This window comes from Lepisma saccharinum, chromosome 3, assembly GCF_977018435.1.
Source record: "Lepisma saccharinum chromosome 3, izLepSacc3.1, whole genome shotgun sequence".
NCBI classification, from domain to species: domain Eukaryota; kingdom Metazoa; phylum Arthropoda; class Insecta; order Zygentoma; family Lepismatidae; genus Lepisma; species Lepisma saccharinum.
The window spans coordinates 2,397,392-2,421,104 of NC_139231.1; the positions used below are offsets into that span (position 1 = coordinate 2,397,392).

Here is a 23,713-nt window from a genome sequence, read left to right on the forward strand (position 1 = left end):
TCATACTCTCTTGTATAGTCAAGTTTTTTTTAGTAACAGTACCCATTCCGACGATATTGAAATATATGCACAACTCATGCGAAACTGTCACTCCTCCCCTTAAGCCATTAGTTGTCATGTTGATGTCTTGTGTAACTGAATGCAGCTTATTTTTGGTGCAAGCAGTCCTACATTTGATCCCTAGTAGGGCCCCAAAACTTCGATGCAAAGTTAGTATCATTAGGATAATTCAGCTGTTACGGGAAAAAGTAGTGGTGGACTTAGGTTTAGAATGCTGGGGAAAGAAAAAGATGAAACTATATTCTAACTTTGTATCATGCAATGTAAAAGCCCTGAAATTGCTGATGCACCATGGATTTTGTAATGGCATTATAATCAAGGTTTTCCATATGAATATGAAACAGGTGCCTTTATCCCATATGAATGGAAAAGGCAGTGGTTGAATGTAAATAGTGCAATAAATTTTATTTAATAAAATGTCTCTTATATACTATCGCATATTTTGGTGTAACTCAACCAGATCTACAAGAAACACAGTAACGAGAACAGTTGCATGTCCAGAAGATGATGTTAGTAGAATAGAGAGAAGTTATTGTCCATTTTATACTCTGTGACGCTTGTCTGGTTAAGGCAACTAACTAACCCGGTACGTTAATGTATAAGTTAATGGAAGCGCGTGGTAAATATACCCTCGTTAGCGCCTGCTCCATACAAGGGTCACAAACACCTTCCGACGCTACCTTTTCGTTGGGAAAGTATGTTTCAAACATGCAAAGCACCAACAGAAAGGCAACGTACTGTTCCGCTGAACGCAGGAATCCGAGGAACGGTCAAAAATCACGAAGATTCCGTTCCAATTAGTACTTTGCTTATTTATGCTGTCAACAGAAATTTTCCTGTAATAAATGACGACACAAAAAAAAACTTAATCACAATTAACCCTCTTAATACTAATTGATTAAACCGGGATGCATAATTTATTATTAACTGTTATCTTCAAAAGAAGAAAAAAGGGGGGGGTAGAGCAGTCAAAAGATATGCACGACTTTAATCATTCAAGGACAGTATCCTTGCTCTTATTCAAAAAACCTATATTTATATATATATTGTATTCTTTCAATGTGCTCGATTTAACTCTAGCAGGACAGAAGCAAGCAAGCAAAGATAAAAGAAAACAAAAGGACTTCAATTTTAACCTCCTTTTATTTCAACAGTTTTAGACTATCTTAACTTTTTTAATAACAACGTGAAGGTTAAATATTATTTACATGACCCTCAACCTCTCTTTTTAAGAGGGGGACTATTCTTTACAAACAAGTACCGGGAACACGTCCAATTGTAAATCTACGTTCCCGTAGCTGTACTACTTAACAAAAGGCAACACAATGCCGATAACAATCTACGGAGGAGTTCTTCAATAACAATGAATCCTTAACAATTACGTACAATCATGCAAATGTACACTACTTATATATATATATTGTGCATGGCTTTGAGGCTACTGCTTAAGGTGTTCGGGGGATATGACTTATTAAAGAGGGAAAAGGGGAAGAATTACAAAAATGAGCAGTGTCATTTGACGAACGCGATTTAAACCGTTGCTTCCAATCTTTCAACAAGGTCTATACAGCAATTCCTTGCGTAAAAAAAAAACAAATTTATTTTCTTTTGTGTCACAATCGATTATTCAGTCTCCAAAAGGCATGAGAATAGTCAGCTAATCACTCTTTCTTTGGGATTGGACTTTTATACGAAATATTGGAGTAAAAATGCTTGACGCTTCGTGTTGGGCGTGCTTTGACTTGTTATTATTATCGGTTCCAAAAATGCGTGCATAATTTATTAAAGTTCACTATCCGAAGCACTGTACCAATATACTCGGCACATTAATTTATATCCAAGAGTCAAAAAGGGGGGGGGGGGTGATGTGTTGGAGAACAAACTCCGAACAAACAGCTCGCTCGACAATCACAAGAAAGGGGGGTAATTGTACAGTTCAAAAAGGGCAAGTCGGCAACAGGATCGAAATCTACAAACGTCCACTATACCTTAATGCAATCCTTCTGATGGTCCTTATCACAATCACAAGTACATGGTCTGGATCACGTAACTGCATTCGTGCGCCTCTTCACGAGTCTAGAAATCGTGGCTTCCAAAGTTGAATTCCCATCTCACCATTGCAATACGTGGGCGAAGGAATTGCGTGCAGGCAAGGCGATCCTGTTCCGCTGCCAGTCGACTGTATGTGGCTGTTTCGAAGACCGGATGCGAACTGTGTTACTCACGATCGGGTATCGTGCAAGAAAAAAGGGGAAGGGGGAGGAGAGTATAGTTTAGCTTATCTACGATAGATGGTAACACCATCCAAATGCTGTAGCGCTATCGTATTTTTGCGGTGGAGAGTTTGTTTTCTCCAAAATAAACTCTATAGACGTACGACAAGGTACGAGTAATATTCCCAAATTGAATATATTATATTTGGAATGTTACAACTCTAAACTTTTTCAAAGTTGGAATTGTTGTTCTTTTTTTATGGGGATGAGCCAATGTGAAATTTAGGCCAATACCGATAAAGTACCAATATAAAATTTGCCAATACCGATAAACGATATTCTACTGATTCAATATGAAATTCCAAATGGTTCACTGACCTAGTTAATAAATGCATCTTACCAGATAAACCAAACTTTTGCAATGGAAATGAAACTGCACATTTAGACATTTACTTTAAATTATTGTATAGGATAGAGATTATGTAATTATGTCCATAAAAATTATAACATAATGGCACAATATTGCATTAAATTTTAAAATATTTATAGATATATCAGATAGGTAAAATAATCGGTAATTGTACCGATAAATCAATACATCAATATGCCTATATCGGCCGATACCGATAGAGTATCGATTAATCTGTTCCATCCCTACATTTTTAATATGTAGGTGGAAATGCAATCTTAGTATTGTACTAGAGAACACAAACGAATAGACATTAAAAATACTTCCCGAAATGCACAAGTTCAAGAGAGGAATGATGTAGAGATGGGGTGCAGGATATATTGGACATAGAATAAATTGTTGTAGCTGTGAAGGAGAGATGTGATATACATGTCTTGGTCAGCATCTGCCATAATGTTGTGCAAATCTGGGGCTTGTAGATTTAAATCCTGCAAAGAAATTACTGTAATATTTTTGTGCTCCTTTTTCATTTAGTTCATTGACACATGGTCTTTGCCTCAGTTTATTTTTTTCCCTATGATGTGGTGATGATGCTGTCACCTTATAATCAAGGTGCCCCAGGTTTGATTCCTGTTGGAGGCACATTGCATAGTGGTTTAGATCCTACTTTAAACTGTAGGTCCATTCTCGATCAGCCTATCTGACCATAAAGTGAACTTAAAAACAAACGTTTACTTTTTGACATTGCATCAGTTGTCCAGGATATGAAGGAAATGATGAAGTATATTCTGAGTATTAATTAGCTTGGTTCTTACATTTGAAGTGACGATCTAATCTAAATATTTTAAATGTACAGTTGAACCTGATTTATACCTGTGTCAAGATGAAGAGAAAATAATACGTATAACTGAGAATGACTTCCAAATCAGATTTCGATACCATGGCATATCATTATCAAAATACTGTAATTGTATCTACAGTAGTTTGAAGAACATGATATACGTAATACAGGTTATTTCTATCATAAAGTGGTAAATTATTGAATCTAAAGTTTGATTCTTAAATACAGGTAAGAAACACTTTATCCAAATATGCATATCTTCTCTCTTGGTAACGGCTGTGTTTTGTTGATTTACTAGCCAACTTAAAAATTTGTTTAAAATAGCATTTTTTTTACTAATGACTAGAGCCCAGATTTATAAGCACAATCAAACAGTAAAATAAGCAAGTTAATAAGCACAAAAAATGAACAGAATAAGCACCAAAATAAGCAGAAACAAATACAGGAAAATCTGAAAAAAATATTTGGTTCTTAGATCTTTATTATATGTTCTTTCCACATCGCATGACATCACAGGCACATGTGAAAAACAACACAGTTCTTATTCGGTGAATTCCTCTTCAATGTCTGTTTCTTCAGCAGAAATCTTTTTATAAATTTGAGACAGTGTTTTGTAACCGGGATTTTTCAGTAATATCTGACTGATCTTGTCGGACACAATTGTAGCAACACTGAGTTTCTGAAGACAACGTTACTGAAATTTCATCAATCAGAGAAAGTGAATGTTGCAATGCATTATTTCGAGCTTTCAACTGTGTTATAATGTCAGGTAATTTGGAGAAATGATTATGGATGTACTGTATCTTTTCTTGGATGCAGTTTCTCCCGTGCGGCTATTTAGAAGCATTGATCTTGTCGTCCCGTTGCCGTCGTGTGATTGAAATAGGATTGAAATATGGCAGATTCGGGTAAAATATGCTATTTTGAACCAAAATCACAACATAAGCAAGCATAATTATTTCCTGCTGAAATAAGCATTTATAATCACTTTCAACCTTAGTTAAATAGCTCATCAAGGTATGTAATACGAAGTATAACCTTTCTTCTTACCATTAGAAGTCTGGAAAAGAATATGCATTTCGCTTACAAATCCAGGCTCTACTAATGACTGTGCAAAGTGTGGCATAAACGATGCCTAAATGTGCATCTATTTCAGTTTTAATTTTATGTGGATTAACGTCCACTTCCCGTATAAATTTTACTTTCTGGTCAAGCCTGTAACTTTTTCTATTTCTCTTCTCCATGGCCAACCAGTAGCAACTGAAAACATTCACTGAAGGAACCGCTGTTGTGTTGTTATTATGGAACATGGCAAACATCAGCTATCAGCATCTTTTTAACGTGTGTACTTTCGTATCGCAATTACGTACAAAGAAAATGTGTCTCATGTTCTGAACAACTGCGGTAAAACTTTCTCCTCTGATTTCGTGCCGAGCCTCACCACTCCTTGCCTTCTCTGCGACACCACCATGCCATACTTTCTTGCAACTGAATACCAACCGCTACCATACCTGCCTAACCTTTTTCATATTTGAAACTTGCCTTAAGCTTTTGTAATGACAATAAATACTTGTGTGATTTTGTTGTAGCTTGGTTTTGTACAAATCAACTATTTTTTTAAAATTAGTACGTTTAACACTGAATTATGTATAATAGTATTACGTACAAATAAGGTTTGACACGTTTTTAAAGTATATTTTGCAGGGACCTACAGTAATTTACGAATCAAACAGATTTATGCTGAACTGAGTTACGTATAAAGCAGTCTGAACTGTATATTCAAGTTCAGTTTTATTTATTCGTTTCACTTTAATATTTCAGCATGATTCAAATGCATTAGAAGCTGCTGGAACTGGCGAGCCCTCCATCATTAGTGATGCTTCAAAGAAGGAACCAGACACAGAACATGAGAAAGATCTTGAAGCAGAGAAAGATTTTGTTGAAAAGGAAACTGGTGTTATCCAAGAAAACAAAGAAGCACCTGATTCCAGGTAAAAAAAAAAAAAAAAAAAAACCTTTTCGTTTACAAAGCACATGGTTATCTGTTAGAATTTTTGGTTGGGATTTTGCAGTTAGAAGTATAACATCCAGAATATTTATTGCACCAACCTCATAATTTGATGTAGTAGAGCCGATATTCAGTTTTTTCTGGTGGGGAGGAGGTGAGTTTATGCAGGTACAAAATGAATTGAAACTTGTGTTTTCAAGGTTTTATTCTTATACCAGAAAGTTAATAGTACCATGTTTTTTTTTTGGGCCATAGGATGATCTGGACCACAAGACACAATTAATTTTGAGATGAAAACTTAGATTAAAAGTATGTCTCACTTTATTCTCAACTATCGGTAATTTACTAGTACAAGGAATACTCATTACACTTCATTTTCACTTTCACTCATAGTTCTATACTGAGATGACATTATTTCAGTGATCTGTAACCCAATTCTTCACTTCTGTGTCTAATTGAGGCCATTTTGTTGTGTGCATGAGAAAGACATGTTTATTTTTTCTTCTTCAGTGTAATCAACGTATTTTCTTGTTTCTGCTCATGAATTATTTTCTCAGTTGGTGGTGGCCTGAAATATCTTGCAGCTGCCCTATTACTCTGCGCTTTTGCATATTGCACAACTTGTAATTGTATGAGAATAGAAATTTACTCTTGCACTAAAAGCTTGATCATTGAATGTCACTTTAAACTGTTAACAACCTTATACATTTACAGTATACTAGCTACTGGTAAGTGATAAATGAACAGTGAACATGTGAAGTGAGGGTGCAAGAAGCCATCTTACCTACCGTACAGTATTCCTTAAAAGTCATTTACCCCTAGCCTCACATTAGGGTGAAAACCGGATTTCATGCTTTCACTTCCATATGCATTGATAAACTTTCAGATGGTAAGATGCAGTTAAATCTTAGATAGAATTTTTCAAAGGGAAGAATGTATCTTGTGGTCCAAAAAATATGTTAAGCTTGTTTACCATATTGGGTATCTTTTGCTTCAAATAATAATATGTATTTTAGTAACTTTAGTTTTCTGAATTCCCATATTCATATGTTCATTTACTACTGAACTGTTTCTATTTTATGTGTAACAGGGTGTCCCCAGTCGGGAAAGTTCGAGAAAAACCTAAAGATGATGTGAAAGTCTTGGAAAATCAGTAGTCTCTTTAAAAGATCATGGAAATTTAAATCAAACATAAGAATGCAGTAGATTTTAACCTAGCATTGGGAAGTGGTGCTCTCATTGTCAAGAACACTTGCACTTCGTGTTACAGGAGCCAATAACCTCCCCTTTCCCACTAATGAAACAATTTATTTCCTTCCAATATTTTAACTTAAAGTACAGAAACACTCTGCCTGACTTAAGTACTACCTTTTGAATAATAGCACTACTCATCATGCTAATTATTAGGGCTTGGAAGTTGATGACAAATCATTTTTTTAAGCCTTTAAAACTATGCTATATCTAATATCAGCCCGTTTCCCTTCAGTTAGAACAAGAAAACATTGTTTTTATTTTGCATTTTTTGTCTTTTAGGTCATTTTTCAGTATGTTTGGCATTTTTATTGCATTTTTTTCATTTTTGAGGGCTTTTTTGCATCTTTTTGAATTTTAGCAACTTAATATTTAAATATCCTGACATGATCCTTTTAGCAAGTTTGCCATTAATCTAAAATACGGTCATTTATTGTGGTAAATTTATTTTTCCTCCCGCAAACTTAAAATACTTTGTATGAAGCCTGCTTTGAGGTTCCCTTGGTGGCCTTTATTATCGCTTTAGTCTGTGGTTTTCAAGTAAAATGAGTAACAACATTAAAAAACAAAATAATCTGATGTACGCAAAACACAACCGTATTTTCATATATTGGCCAACCACTGTATTATGGACGGTTCACTCTGAAAGAAGACAAATGACTTCTACAGAAAAACCTTGCAGTATATTTTATGTAATCTTGAAGTAAAAATTAAGAGAACTATGTTAGCATTTAATTGCTTTTATCCCTTTGCTTCAGTAGTTTAAACCATCAAACAATGGGTTTTGTCAAATTATTCAACTGCTTTCTTGTAATTTACGAAAAATCAAACTTTCATTTTCAGCCCAAAAATAATTTTTAGGTATTTTTTTAAGAATTTTAAGGTAATTCTGTAAGTCATTTTTTAGGTCATCAACTTCAAGCCCTACTTATTATACTGCAATTACTGGATGTAAAGATTTCCGTTTGAAATTTTGCACAGTAAGATGGTTGTAGAATGTTAATTGTTTAACAAGATCATTACTCTTCTATGATCATATGAAGAAATTTGTTGAATCTTTATTTAACGGCAAGCAGCTTACTTTTCTCTCAGAATGCTTGAAAAGTTGGCGTTATTTAAAACTATAGGTTCAGAATGTGAATGTTTTTGAGAAAGTTCTGATGCTCAAAGTCTTTAATTCCTTACCTTCAAACTATTCGTTGGATCATCATGATACATTTGATGGCATGATGCTGCAAGTCTGGCATTTAAGGTGAAGCTGTTACTGTTTCGAAGCTGTTAACTTTAAGTCTCTCAAGAAGTGAAAATCTCCTCCCAGCTGAGAAAATTGAAATTGGGTTCATTGTTAGAGAAGCAAAATAATTCAAAAAGGAAAAATTAGAAATTAGGCTTCAATTTAGAAAATGTCTCATTAGTATGATTGAAAAATTTTGGGAGAAAAGTCCCTTAAAGTATCAACTTGTTTGTGTTGTAACTTGTTTTGGTCTGAACATTATTGTCCACTAGCAAACTCTAATAATATTTTCATTATCTGTTTGAGCACACCATCAAGTTAATAAACACCCTATTAACTTCTGGAGTTTCAAAAAAAATTAATCTGATCATGGCACATTTATTGAAAAATTCAAACAAAGCAATTTTGTGTGAGTTCAGCATTTTTTTTTTTAAATTTTTTATTTATTTATTTTTTCTTTGTCAGGGGAAGTTGGAGAAAAAGATTTTCAGATTCTGTGGACACTCCCTATTAAGTGAAAATATATACAGCTCACCTCTCGATTTGATATTTTCCTTTCCTGATAATTGTTTTAAGTCTTTCCTAGTCATGAACATGTAAATTTTCACATATGTTACAAAGGTGATAAGCGACAAGAAAATAATCCTAAATTTAGAGCGACGTGATTACAAAGGTTTTTTGGTGCGAATTTAAAGAAAACCGTATGTATAAAGTGTGAACAGTGCTCAACTCATGCTTATTTGCTATTTGAGTAAAATTGTCTTGAGTTCTATTTCTGAAACTTTTAATATTTTTTTCAAGACCCATGTCTGTCCTTGACGAGAGGCAGGATGAGGATATTTTGGACAATATGGACTTTGAGGAAATATCTGAGGATGAATTGGAAGAAGGGACAGGTAAGCCTCCTTTCTTAGTGGAAAATTCCCCTCATCCTTTGTACATGCTGTAAATATTAACTTTTAAGAGTAGAAATAAGATAACAGTTTTTATTACAGGAACAGCAAAACTGTCATTCCTAACCATTATAAGATACAATACAGTTCAAACCTAAATTTTGTTTAAGCAATTTTCAAGTATTTGTATTGGAAAATGAAAAGCACTACTAGTAGCTTGCATGTACATGCAAAACTCGTGCATAAATGTTACCTTCCTTTTAATTTTAATGATGATTTAAGATACATATTATGGTCCATCTTGTCTAAATTAGAAGGCTAAGTCACCTACAGGGAAATCAATGTGAGAGGAAAAAAGTCTGTTAATAGTCAGGAATTCTAAAAATATATCCACAAACTTGGATTTGATTTTTGATTTGATTTAGTTTATTTTACTTCGCGTTTTGTGCCTCTTGGCTAATTTGCGAAGATGGGGATGAGTGATGAAATGATGAAATTGATGAATGGACATTCACAAACAACCAAGCCCGACCGGGAATCGAACCCGGGACCCTTGGCATCGCAGCGCGATGTGCTAACCACTCGGCCACAGGGTCGGGCCCACAAACTTGGAAAATCAAGTGTTCTTTATATACTTGGCCAAGATTTGGAAATGAATGGATTTTTTTTTCTTTAGGAAAGAAATTCTATATAAAAATGTTTTGGGGTTTATTTTTGTTCATTTATTTTGAACAATGTTGAACAAACTTGTATTTCTAAAAAATAGGATTCTTAGAACTTAATAATTAGCATGTTTAAGCATCACACAGTGGTGCGGATATGTATTTTAAAAATTGGCTGCAAAATCTGAAAAAGTCTGTGGATATTACTTCTTCCATAAAGTAAGTACTACAGAAGGTTCTTTGGGATATATCCGAATGACTTTGGGATGCCACTTCCATCTGTAGGATTGAGCTGGAGTGACGGTGCAGCTGTTGCTGTCAGTCGTGTATCACATCTTACAGGTGCCGGAGTGCCATGCATGTAGCTGTCAAATGACGCTAAAAGTGATTCATTATTGCGAAGGATTCATCATGGCCCTTTTCCATGCACATCTCTCGTATGACCGAATAGTAAAACAGTGTCAGGTAAATGGTTTGACCATCGGTAAGACCACTATGAAATAGATAGTGTCCTGGTGGCCACAACAGGGGCCTGTTGGTAAACAATTGCCCGCAAAAGAGACCAGTGAAAGTATCGCCTGTTGTGTTCCGAGAGATTCAGCAAAAGGCATGCCAGGAAAATCCACCAACCCAACGTGAGATGGCCAGAAAGGTGCACATGGTTCTTTCCACTGTGAACACAACCATTCATAACCATCTTGGGGTGCGGTGTGTTCATAAGGCCTGCATGCACCACCTTCTGTCATGCCACGTTGCAGAATGCAGGATCAACTGCAGAAAACTGTATGAAACACATCAGGCAAGGTCCAAATGGAGGATTGTGGTCCCAATTCATGAAGTGTGCACTAGCGGTGGTCACATTTGGTCAATTACGTACTGTGACACTGATGGCTTTATTCGCTACGGACGGGACACTTTTCGAAGAGATTCATGGTTGTCACCAGATTCAATTATGCGGGGAAGTTACCTATATGTAAGGTGGACAGAAATGTGAAGGTGAATGCTGCCTACTTTCAGTCATCCCTCGTTTGTACGGAGAGGACAGTCAGCAGATATGCATTCATATGGACATGGCTTCAAGCCACACCTCTCAAACATCTCTCAGCTTTTATCAGGAGATGAAGCGGGAAACAGGGATCAGTGTTATCCCATTTCAGGACATTCCAGTGAAAAGCCCTGATGTCAGTCCGATGGATTTGTGGCGAATACTATTATTTTATTTGTTACGCTTCAATTTTGCAGATACTGCTGCTACCCGGTAGCAAAATTCTCAAAATGCAATATTGAAGCGTACGATGTTTTGGAAGCTGCTACCTTAGTATTATTATTTCGCCCAGCCCAATATACTACCCTGAACTACGTGGATCGATTTTTTGGCTTCCTCCAGGAGACAAAGAACTCAAATCGCCGAGTGCATGCAATCCGGGTTAACGCAATCTTATTGAGAAGTGGGGGAATCGTCTAGTTCCCCCTCCCAAGAAAATTACGTACGCCCCAAAACAACCCAGATAAATTATCACTTTCGCCCTAGATTAAGCTACGTCAACTCCTTTTTGCAAAACAATAATAACTTAGTCTAATCTTGGATTGATCAAAAATTGTACTCTATTTAACAAGGTTTTATTCAGGAACAGTTTAGCTTTGTAAAAAAACAAAGTAACAGCGACTTGATCAGTACAATAGATTCAATATCTTAAATTTCCCGGAATGTAACAATTCAATGAAAATCTACGGAGTCCATAATGTTCAAAATTTAAGGTTAAGCGGACCTCAAATACTACTTTTACATTCACTTATCCCTTACTTTGTCCTTTACTTATTTTTAGTTCCCATTCAAACACCCTACAATAAACAACAATGATCTCTCCCCAAATTTAATTTATATATATACGCATTCAATCCCCCTTCCAATTCTACATTCAAATATTAAAACAAATAAATATAAATAGATACACCCATTTGAAACACGTCCCAACAATCGTCCAAACACTATTTGAGATGGTGCCGAAACAAGTCACAGATAGAATTATTTTTATAAAAAGAAGAAGTACACGTAATAATTCAGCCGGTTGCGGAGAGGAGAGACAAAAAAAAATATATAACACTACTTAATTTATTTTTGTAATAAGGAAATCAATACAAGTGGCTCATCAATTTAGAAGTATTAATCTGTTACTCAACAAGTCGTATACGCGAGTTACAGAAATGAATTTGACAAAACCCCCATACTGACCTCCTTCCTTCCCCGTTACGCAACATGGCAGAATCCAGATGGCTGGGAAGATATGGCAACTCAAACGTATAACGTCAGTTAAAATGCCATGCCAAGTACGCAACGAAGGGAAGGTAAAAGGTCGGGCACCTGTTGCGCGAACTACTAGATATACCTGTCGTCTCTCCGCTCCGGCTGGCGTCTAATCCTGGTCTGTCCTTGGTCTCGAGAGTATCGGAACTGTACTGTGTCTGTCTCGTTCACCCAGTTTCCACCGCTGTTCAGACGACGAGTATATTTTACGCATGCGCGAGTGACGCGCCGAGTCAGCGAACGGCCTCTATCGAGAAGCTGCGCAACTTGATACATTACGTAACCATCAGTGACTTATTTGGCGCGTGGCATATCTCACTCTCGTATGTCAAGAGAAGAGAGTGACTGTGGCGGAATGATATTTATCTAATATGTATATCAACCGTCACAGATTTCTGTGCATTTCGACTCTTGAAACAACATCTGAAACATCACTGCCCAAGCCCGTTCTCCAATGTAGTTTGCTACAATGGAATCTCTGATGTAAGGCAATAATTTATAATGCTAGTGGTCAGATAGAACAAGACTGGTGGTGGTGGCATAGCATTTTGTGAGATCAGTATACCTTGAAAGTTGTTCGGATATACATCCTTTTGCAATATACGAGGCTAAGTCAATATATAAGTCGCAAAATGGAATAGAAAGAAAAGTTGAAATAGTTACGTGTTGTTTTTTTTTTCAACGTAATCTCCATGAACATTTAGGCTCTTCTCCCAGCGTTTCAAGAGTCCTTCAAAATGGACCTACTCCATATTCTGGAACCGGTGACCACCCAGGTGAAAGTCGGATGGTGCCAAATCCATATGTTCACGTATGTTCAATCTCCAACAGACTTCTCCTCGTCTTCCACATCGGATATATCTGAATATTCACTCACTACAGTCACTCTCCTCTTCTTCCGGAACATAATCCAACGAACTAATATCCTACTCCTCCATATTTTTCTGCTTTTGTTTTACAAAATATGCAACAAAACAAAAATGCACAGGTCTCCTCAATAGCACGGTTACATACTTTCAGCAACAGATGGCGTAACGAGCATGCTTTGCTCATTGCTTACAATAGCCACGTGCTCAAATGACGTACAGCAACACGTAGACTTCGGTCCTTCCCAACCAGAGGCATTCATATGTTTTCTTGGCAATTACCATGCAAGAATATTTCCTTGTCGGCCAATAGTACCAGCTACGTACAGGCTGTACGTAGTGGTAGCCAAGAGGTTAATCTATGCTAGCTAACCAATTTTTTTTAAAGTTTTGCAGACAATCGCTACCTTTGAAGTTCTGTAAATCAAAAACGGGTTGTTCGATCATGATGAAATTTTAGTAGGGTGCAGGCAGAAAGGTTTGAAACACAATTATTAATTTCCAGGTTTTCAAAATTTCTCAAAAAACATTTTTTAGCATTTTGCGAAACAACGTTTTCTTAGTATTGGGTAGTCCTACAAATACAATCTTGGTCTTGTTTTGAAGCTCTTTGCATCTGTTTTTAAAATGCATTATCATTGTCAATTCACATTGCAAAACCGATCTTATACAGATTTTTATTCAGCAGAGTAATGCTGTACCTGCAACGTGGCAACATTGAGAGCATTGACTCGCAGTGCCCGCCTGCAGTTGCCACCGTTCAACGAACATCGCTGTGTGCCGTGTTGCCATGTTCCGCTTACAGCTTTACTGTACAGCCTGTGTTTGTTGACAAAATTTCGGCTGCCTAAGATGATATGCCCCAAAAATGCCACTTTTCTACTTAACTCATATAATCGCCAGCCCCAACCCCATCAAATGCTGCACATGCCTCATATTGGTTGCAAATGACAGAGTAACATGTCATCAGGCATCTAATCACAATCCTTAGAAAATTTTGTTGTACAGTTTTCTCACTGAAAGGTACATTTCTGGAAAAAAAACCCTCTGACTTCTGCCAGTTATTGATTTATATATACCTATTTCTGTATGGAGTAAACTGACAAAGTTTAGCATTGAAAAATATCTCAACGTATGAGGCTTCATAATGCAGAAAAACCAGGTGTAATATCTCTTACGGTTTTAATGCTACAGTCAAGACAAATTTTTATTTTGTGTGGGAGTTCAATACTGTTTCATTCTATTTTTATTTCTATTATAATTCAGTGTAACTTTTTCTCGATGCCATGAGTTTTACACAGGTCTAACAGACAAACCTAATGTGTTATAAAAAGATACCTATAAAATCCTTCACGTCAATCCAACGCTAAACACAAACTAAGGAGAGGCTCAACTTTTCACAACCTATTTCAAAGAAAATTGCAAACTAGCAACAAAAGAATTTCATATATGTACAAGTGATGTTAGTGAACCACAAGAAAACCAGAAGTTACACGGAATTATGTATTTGTGTAATAAGTGAATTTCAACCTTGTTTATGCTACGAATTTAATTTGGGGAATTTGTTTTCCCAAAATGAACTCTGTGTGAGCCTATTTATATAATTATTAAAAGTAGTTAAACCCTACAGGTTTTTGGCAGTGAACTTCAGTGATATTGTTACAAATCTTTTAGATTGTTTTTTTTTCTCTCATCAGCAAGCATCTTTGTAGTTTCAGCACTGTTTATTCCATGGTTCACACACTCACGTGGAAATCTTTCCCCACAGGTGGCATCGATGCTCTGGGTGTGGACTGGGCAGGTCTGGTTGCAGAATCCCGACCACGAGCTAAAGCTGATAGAATCACCGGTTCTGCCCGACACAGGTGGGAAGGTCTGCGTGTTTTGGCACGAATTGGAGTTTCAGTTCGTTACGCTGGCCAGGAGGTCGTAGACGACCTTGTTGCAAAGCACTCTGCACTGAAACAGTCAAATAACGAAGGTAGGGAAAAAATAATTGATTTTTTTTAGTTTCCAAGTGTTTGCTATGTGCATGTTTGTGTGTAGTATATTTCTTCTAGTTTGCAGTATTACAAGCATGCAAACAATACTGATTGATTGATTTTGTTTATTTATTATGCTTTTCTGTCACTTTTGGCTAATTGCAAAGATGCAGATGAGTGATATGATGAAGTTGATGAAGTGACACTCGCAAATAACACCCATGCCCAGGCCAGGATTCAAACCCAGGACATCTGGTGTTGTAGTGCACTGTGCTAACCACTCCACCATGGAGATCGGCAATGCAAACAATAGGAATATACAAGAAGAAGTGTAGTGAGTTATCTCACATGTTTTTATAAGCTCCTCTAGAGAATCTGATATCTTAAATAGTCTAAAAGTGATTTGTGTGCACATTTGCTTTTGGTAACAAAATCAGAAACTGGAAAGCTAGTATGTAGAAGACGAGTTCTTGCTGTTGTTTCAATTTTTTATGGAGGCTCGATCGGTACTTGAACCTGGGTTTCTGGCATACTGTGCCATTGTCATTGCTCTTCCAACTGAGCTACTGAACCCATTCTAACTTCGCCTGATTTTTCACTGTTGCTGTTTTACCACCATGCCAGAGATCCGGATTCAAGTCCTGGCAGAGTCTACATACTTAGTTAAAAAATATTCTACATAGTACACCTCTCCTGTGTGCCAAATTGCAATGGAAAGCTACTAAATATCAAAAGAACAAAGACATTTGATACACTCATCAGAACAATGTTGGAGACCCAGGTTCAAATACTGATCAAAATGTTTCTTACATTGTGTTGCCCCATATGAATACCGAATAGTAGAGGCATGCATATTTAGTGTTTGACGAAAACACAGAATGTGAAATAACACATTGTAATGTTAATTTTTCATGTTTCTGAAAGATGTGAGGTGCATTTTCCTACCCTGTTTTGTTACGATATGATGAGAAATGAACTGCAAAATGCGAAATAGACTCTTAAATACGAAATTTAGAGTTTATTTACCAACGCGACACTTTCGGAAGTCAGAATTATCCTGTGAGTTATGCAATTCACAGAAAATTGATTAATTCTGCTCTAAATATTTGAGAAGCAAAAATGGATTATTTTATACATGAATAAACAAACTTAATATTCTGGTAACAACATAAATGTGCTATTAGAAGGGATATGTTTTATTTTGTGTAATAAGTGCAGTTTTTAAATCAAATTTAGGATTATATTCACATTTTTGAAACCAAAATGTCATTTTATATACTGCTTTTGAACCCGAAATTAACTGTTTTTGTACCGAAATTTTGCTTCTTTTTTTTTTACCAAAAATATGTGCCTCTACCGAAGAGACATAGGGCTAGAGACAATACAGTCTTTTGTTGAAGCAAAGCGATTGTGAAATTGTGCCAAACAAGTTTTGCTACAGCTGCAAGTTTCCTTTATGCTCAAATATTTCCAACATTTTTTTCACTGTCGAGGTAGAAAAGCAACTTATTTACACAGATGTAATATTTGAAATCCTATTGATATTCAGTGGAACCTCAATTTTTCCTGGCCTCCCTGATGGTGCAGTGCTAACGTCATCACCTTGTGATCGAGAGGTCCTGGGTTCAATACCCGGTGAACACACATAGTGGTTCGGATCCCACTTTAAACTGTAGGCCCAGTTCCGATTAGCCATTCTGTGCATAAAGTGGACTTAAAACAACAATTTAATTCTAGAGTTTACGTTCCCGCATTTTACATTTTCCTGCATTATACATTCAATCTTGATGGTCCGGTCCCAACATGGCAAAATGGAATAAAATTTTCGTCGATGTTACATTTTCCCCACATTTTAATCTTTTTTTCAGCATATTCCTATGAAAAACATAAAATCGAGGTTCCAGCATATTATAAAAATCTTAGAAAAGTAAGTTTGATGCACAATTGTTCACCACAATTACGGTCTTGTGTGTTTATCACCAATGATTCCAGTTGCTAATTACATCCACTCTCATTGGGCTTTTGCTCGTGTGTCAACTTATTTCTTCTGGAAGGAAGTTCGCTTTGCCTCACACAGGAAACCGTTTTGGCAGCTCTAGAGACATTCGTGCACGTTGTGTTACTTCCATGTTCCAACACAGAAATAAGGATGGTGTCTGCACTACAGTGTAACCAGACCAACACCACTGTCTACATTAGAATTATTCTTGGTACATAGTGCTTAATTGTGTCAAAGTTAGAAGCAGAGAGCAACGAGTTTTTTCATGTAAAAAGAAATCCTGTTGCTGTTGCAAAACTGTACATTCTGTAAGCATATAATAATGAAAGCTCATTAAAATAATCTATTTTTTCTAATTAGGGAGCCCCCCCCCCCCCCCCCCTCATCCTTTTCGCTACTGTACAAGTTGTTGTTTAACCTTTGTTGGCTGGACGGAAAAAGATCTTCCCACCGGCTGTAAACCTGTTGACAGCAAATGGGAAAAGGTTTATGATTTATATATCCTCAAAGAGTGGTATTTTGTTGTGCTTTCCTCCAAATTTGGTTCATCCAGTATCCATAGGGCTAACACTAGAAGCGAAATGCCAGAAATTGTTTCCAATTGTAGGCATATTGGTGTATCGGTTTATTGAGAAAATTACCAATTATTTTACGTTACCAATATATCTATAAATATCTTATAATTTAGTGCAAAATTTTGTTATAATTTTTATGGATAATCTCCATGCCCTACTTTTTAAAAAGTAAATGTCTGAACGTGCAACTTCTTTTGCACTGCAGTCTCCTTGAAACATTTATTAAGGAGGTCAATGAACCATTCAGGTTCTCCAAGATTCATTGAGAATTTTATATTGGATTGGTACTTTATCTGTATTGGCCAAAAAATTTTCTGTACATCGCAGCAAGTTCCCGCCTTCTAAAGGTTAAACAGTTTTTTTTTCTTTTTTTTTTTTAATGGCAGTATAGCATGTAACCCGATAGTGTAGGGGTTAAGTCTATGCTAGTCTATGGCATGCACCATCAAGGCAGTTTTTTAAAAATCCTCTTGTTTTGAGAAACAAGAGAAATTATTCCAATTTCTGCAAAATTACATAGATGTTTACAATTCCTTCCAGAGCATTCAAATGAATTTTCATGAAGTTTGCTGTCCCTGTTGTGTAGATATTCATGATAGAAAATTGACTTGTGGTGTCCAAAACTATTACATATATATCAGAAAGCCACGTGGAAATTGATTTATTTCATGTAATTAAAATCTTGTAATTTCCAGGCAAAGAAAATTGGCCCAAGACCAAATCTGGTGAGGAAGATGTTAAAAAGGAAGACGTGGAAGAGGAAGAAGAGAATAATTTTAAGCTACTTCATCCTGTTGCTGCTATCCACGTTGCATTGCGTGAGAAGAAAGCCAGGAGGAAAGTTTTGTTCTCCACCTGTGGACCTTTCAAACGGGCATTGTCAGCACGGAGGGACTTGGCTATCAGGTAAGTGCTTCACTGTCCCAATTGTGAACACATATCAAGAGATTTACATGGTATTACCAGAGAATTCCTCAAATTCACCCTCGGAATGTATTGATGCAAGGTCTGTTAGCAAAGTAATGAGACTGGCAACATTGTTCATGAACTGGCAACACTGTAATGAATCACATGTTAGGAGGTAGTGCATCTGACCTTGCCTGTTTGTCAGTACAAGTAGTGTGAATGGCAAAAGCGTGAATAGGGTTAGGCATGCAGTTGAAGTGTGTCAAGATCTGATTAATCGGATTAAGAGCGATGAACAATTGTTGAAACGCATCATAATGGGTGACGAGTCATGGGTGTTTGAATACGAAGGTAAAGGTAAAGTGTTCCCCTGTGCATAGCACCACGCCATGAAGGCGTATAGGGGGTGTGGGGGTAACGCCCCACACTTTCTTGATCCGGTCGTGAGTGGGGGTGATGTGATCAGCATCACGCCCCTGACCGCCTTTACCCCCCAGGGTTTCCCCCAGGTACCCATGTTATTCGACGCTGGGTGGGTGCCGGGGCCGCTTACACCGTTAGAAAAGTTCCCGGATTTGAACCGGCCGGGGATCGAACCCGGGACCTTTAGCATGGTAGTCAGACGCGTTACCGACTGAGCCACCGCGGCCTTGAAACAAAAAGGCAAGGTCAGGAGTGGCACACCTCTTCCTCCCCTCACCCAAAAAAAGCAAGTATGAGCAAGTCAAATCCATGGTGTTTTTTTGACGGTGAAGGGATCGTTTTCAGAGAGTTTGTTCATCCAGGGCAGACAGTTAATCAACATTTTTACCGTAAGGTGCTTGACAGGCTCCTCGAAAGACTGAAAGGTGTCTGCCCAGACATTGGCAACTTGTGGCTGCTGCACGATGATAATGCTCTCAGTCACTGAGTTTTTGACACAAAAGGACATTCCTGTGGTTCCACAACCCCCCTACTCACCTAGCAGACTTCTTTCTATTCCCAAAATTGAAATTGAAGATGAAAGGCCATCATTATGGCAGTATCCGCAATATCCAATGTGCCGTGACACCACTTGAGCACATTCGCATGGGGACGACTTCCAACAGTGCTACCACGACTGGCAGACACGTCTACGATGGTGTGCAGCTTCCCAAGGGAACTACTTCGAAGGAGACAAAGTGGATTTGCGAACATCTTCTGGTGTACAGCTGTTTCAGGCACTGTCTCATTACTTTTCAAAAGACCTTGTTTACTTTTATGGGAAGTCTATTTACCCTTGAGGTACTGTCTCTCTGCACAGAAATACTTTCAGTGATCAGAGAGAGGCTTCAAGTGAGGCCCCGGGTTGAGCATTTGTCTGAGTGTTGCAATTCGATGCAACAGAGATGCAACATCAGGTTCCTACCTGGGAAACACTATCTACTGGTGTTACATCACTAAGACACACCGCTTCTGAAAATACTCTTGTTGCATTCACTTTGATGTCTTTAACAGGTGGTAAATGTTGACGGTGGAGACCTGTATTGAGAGTAAGAAACAATCAAAAGTCTGCAGATGCCAGATCAGGCAAGTAAGGTGGATACAGCACCAGTAGATTGTGTATCTTGATAGGATCTTTATGTTGCATCTCTGTTCAAATTGCAACATTCCTGCCAAATGCATGGGCCAGGGTCTCACTTGAACCCTCTTCCCGACCACTGAGAGACAGACACCACTATCACCAACATGCCAAGCATGCCAGCTCCATTGAGGAACTTTTTGATAACAATTCATATAACCAGACATTGCAGTACCGTAATATAATTGCAATTGAAAAGACTGGTGTCTTCATATCTACAGGGTGTTCCAAATAAAAGGTATTTAAAAGTAAACATGAAATACAAAAAAATGTAAATACATAATTGTATTTTGATTATCTTGTTACTCTGTGAAAGAATCCCCAATTGAATGGACTTGATATTATAAAACAGTGCTGAGTGCAAATAGAGAACAAAACACTTCTGGTGTAATTCAGGGTTCCCACTGACCTGGAAAACCTGGGGAAAACAACCTATATGTGGAAAATGAAGTGTTTTTGTACTTTGCAGAATATGGGAGTGAAAATGAATTGTACTAGTTTTCTTGAAGAAATATCTTTATAGTTTGTTTTTTGTTAATTTATTTTTACATTGTTGATTAAACTTTATTCTTTTGAATATCGAATACAGTTTAACTCTTCCACTTGATTATTAGCTTGTTTTGTTTAAAATAAATGGGAACCATGTCATTCAAAAGTATTGCGAGTAGTATTAAAAATCCTCCTGTGAATTAGGAACTTAGTTGAGCCTTCTGCCCTACAATTGGACAATAAATTTGCTGTCACCATACCAACAGTTGCAGGATTTTGCTGCCTCTAAATCAACAGCATAGTGAAGTATTATAATATGCCCTCCCCTCCCCTCCCCTACAAATACAATAGATGTAAAAGATAAGATAATGAAAATAGTAAAGGACGGCTGACTACCATGCTAAAGGTCCTGGGTTCGATCCCTGGCCGGTTCAAATCCGGGAAATTTTCTAAGATTGGAAGCAGCCCCGGTGCCCACCCAGCGTCAAATGACATGGGTACCTGGGAGATAGTACCTGGGGGTAGTAGCAGTCACGGGCATGATGCTGATCACATCACCCCCACTCACGACTGGATCAAGAAAGTGTGGTGCGTTACCCCCACCCCCCTATACGCCTTCATGGAATGGTGCTAAGCACAGGGGAGCACTTTACCTTTTTTTTTTTAGTGTTTGTATGTAGTGACTATGCCTGAGCTGGTGCATAAAAGGCCTGGCAACACCCCTTGGTCACAAGTTCACCCCCTTCCTCTTGCAAGCAAGGAAAATAGATAAATAAGTGCTTCTTTTAGCCCAAACACACATTTTTCCATAAGTATTTAGGATATAGTGCCACCACTCTCTGCCTCCCCACTCATCGATTGATTGAGTTGGTGTTTTAATTCCACTTAATGCACAGTATGGATAATTGGGTCTGGACCTACAGTTTAAAGTAGGATCCGAACCACTATGTGCCTCCACCGGGAATCAAACTCAGGACCCCTAGATTACAAGGCCATCGGGGAGTAGTAATATTCCCTGGCACCTCACTAACTGTATTCCAAATATCCGACCTCCAGGGCAGTGGTTATCAGAGCATGCCACAATGACAGGGGACTCGAGTTCAAATCGCAGCCTGGGTGGGCATAGGGTTCTTTGTTGGTGTTCCTGCATGAATTTCATCACTCATCGTCATTGTTGCCATTAACCAAAAATAGCATAAAAGTGACACTAAATAACAAAAATCAAATATTTATTGTTGACGAATCCCCAGAAAATATTCTGACCCCATCTGCCATCCAATTGTCTTGCTATGTTGCTGTTTGTGGCAAGTACTTGAATTGTATTGTCGTTTTTAAGTCCACTTTAATCACAGTTAGGCTAACCTGAACTGAACCTACAGTTTAAAGTGGGATCCGCGGCACTGTACCATGTGCCTCCACTGGGTATCAAACCCGCGACTTGTTTAGAAGGTGGATAAATTTTCTTTTTCATGCATAGCTAAGGTACTTTGTCACCATTCCCAAACTTTTCGTAAAACCAAACTTAGGTTATTAAATAGTGTACACATGCTGCAAATAGCAACCAACTTGACATTAACTTCTATATTGAGGCAAAAATAAATTCAAGTTTGTATGTAACTGGGCATCAGAAAAAATAAAAATGCAGAAAATCCAGAGCTCGAATTGACAGATTTTGAACACATGAAGGACAGTGCCACTATTTGAGCTTCTCCTTTGTGGTAAGTGGATCTAGAGATGCACGCGTTACGAATTGATTCAGGTTGTTAGCACATCTTCAGAATTTCATTGACAGTAAACACCAACACTGCCTTTTTTCATTCTCTACAAGCCGTAAAACATTGGATAGCTTTCTGGCCATTGTATTGTGTCACTCTTGACTTGTAAACATAGTTTGCTTTTGGCTAGAATTTATTTTTTGTCGAAAGAAATTTTTGTATGATTGTACTCACACAAACATTGGTTTCTTAAAATCCATTTTCTATATATGCAACAATTTTCATTGAATTTTTTAGTTATATGTTTAAAATTTCAAACCCATAGACTGCCTTATGGGGCCCCTAAATCTCGATGGCCCCAGCTACACTACTGCTCAAAGTGCTGCTTTCCCTAGACTTTGAGCACAGTACAAGCAAAGAATGTGACTGAGGCATCTGTTCACTCTCCCCCCCCCCCTCCCTTGTAAAAACAGGGATGAAGAATTTGGCTGTTTTGTCACAATTTCGCAGCTTGCTACACTCGCATTTCCAAATGGTGGCTGGGAAACCTTTAATCAGCGATCAGTTGAATTCTCTTTGAGTGACTGGGCATTTTCGAGTCAAATGGCACCGAAAGTTCCTGGTGGGTCGAAAGAAATGAGTGTTGGATACACAGCATCTTGCCAAACGTACTGTAAAACTGGGAAGAGGGAGACAGTAATCACCGTTACTGGATAAAAGTTGTATAATAGTACACAAAACACCCAAACACGGCACAAACAAGCTAATAAAAAGAACTGACAAAAACAAACGTACCCTTGGCAATGTTGCTTTGGGAGAGCAATGTTACCCCAACAGCTTTTACTTCGCAACTGAGGTTGTTGAAAGTCATCAACTCCCCTCCCCCCCCCCTGAAGACGATTGGTGGACAGATAGAGCTATGTAGCAAAAGGTAAGTCAGCTGCCAGTTGGGCTCATGGTAGTATAAATACCTTCCTAGTTGACAGGAACTCGATATTTGGTTTGCATGCTAAGGATATAACCACATTGATTCATATATCATCATGTGTATCCATTTATTTATTGCAGACGTCAGCTGTGCAACCTCCCAGCAAGAGAAATAAGTTGTGACAGCCAACCACCTGCTCAAGATAATGAACTGTACAGACTAAGTGTTCAGTTGTTTGAAAGAAACACTGCTTAAGTGTCACGTGTGAAAGTTCATTACACACTTCTCAAACAGACATAGAAGTGTGTACTTTTTCAAGTGTTGTTGAAGTGTTCAGAATGTATGTGATGTGCAGTGATACACAGGAAATTATAAAACTACTTGTATTTGTATGATTATGTGTGCAAATGATTTCAGTTTGCAAAAGAAATAAAAATCCTTTCACTTCAATGATTGGTCCATCAGTATAAATATATTATTTTGTGTTGCAACTGAAAATGCTGTGTGTGGATGTTGGGTGTGCATGAAGGTAGGATTTGTGTGACGTGCTGACCCCCACCCCATTAAAAGTTGAAGATCTCCACACCTCTAGGTAGGATTGTGGGGAAGAGACTGGCAGTCGGGAGATAGGCCTAGGCCCTTTGAGGTTATTTATATTATTATTATAATGGATATGAGATATGAATTACATACTGATAGTCATAATAATAAAACTATCTTTATTAGAGCAGGCATATTTCTGCCTCGAGGACCTCTCGTACAACAGACCCAGTTGTG

The 23,713-nt window shown here is 37.6% G+C and overlaps 1 protein-coding gene across 5 annotated transcripts in view; it reads left to right on the top strand.

Annotated features, from left to right (window-relative positions):
• LOC145984902 (uncharacterized) overlaps positions 1–23,386 on the top strand; it is a 147,814-nt gene extending 124,428 nt beyond the window's left edge. For all 5 annotated transcript variants that reach the window (XM_083118278.1, XM_083118282.1, XM_083118279.1 and 2 more), the window contains 5 exons: positions 5,345–5,514; positions 8,818–8,912; positions 14,511–14,723; positions 17,994–18,204; positions 23,077–23,386. In XM_083118278.1, coding sequence (XP_082974404.1) covers positions 5,345–5,514; positions 8,818–8,912; positions 14,511–14,723; positions 17,994–18,204; positions 23,077–23,191 — 804 coding nt within the window. In that variant the 3' untranslated portion in view covers positions 23,192–23,386. The remainder of the gene's footprint in view (positions 1–5,344; positions 5,515–8,817; positions 8,913–14,510; positions 14,724–17,993; positions 18,205–23,076) is intronic.
• Positions 23,387–23,713: the final 327 nt, after the last annotated feature.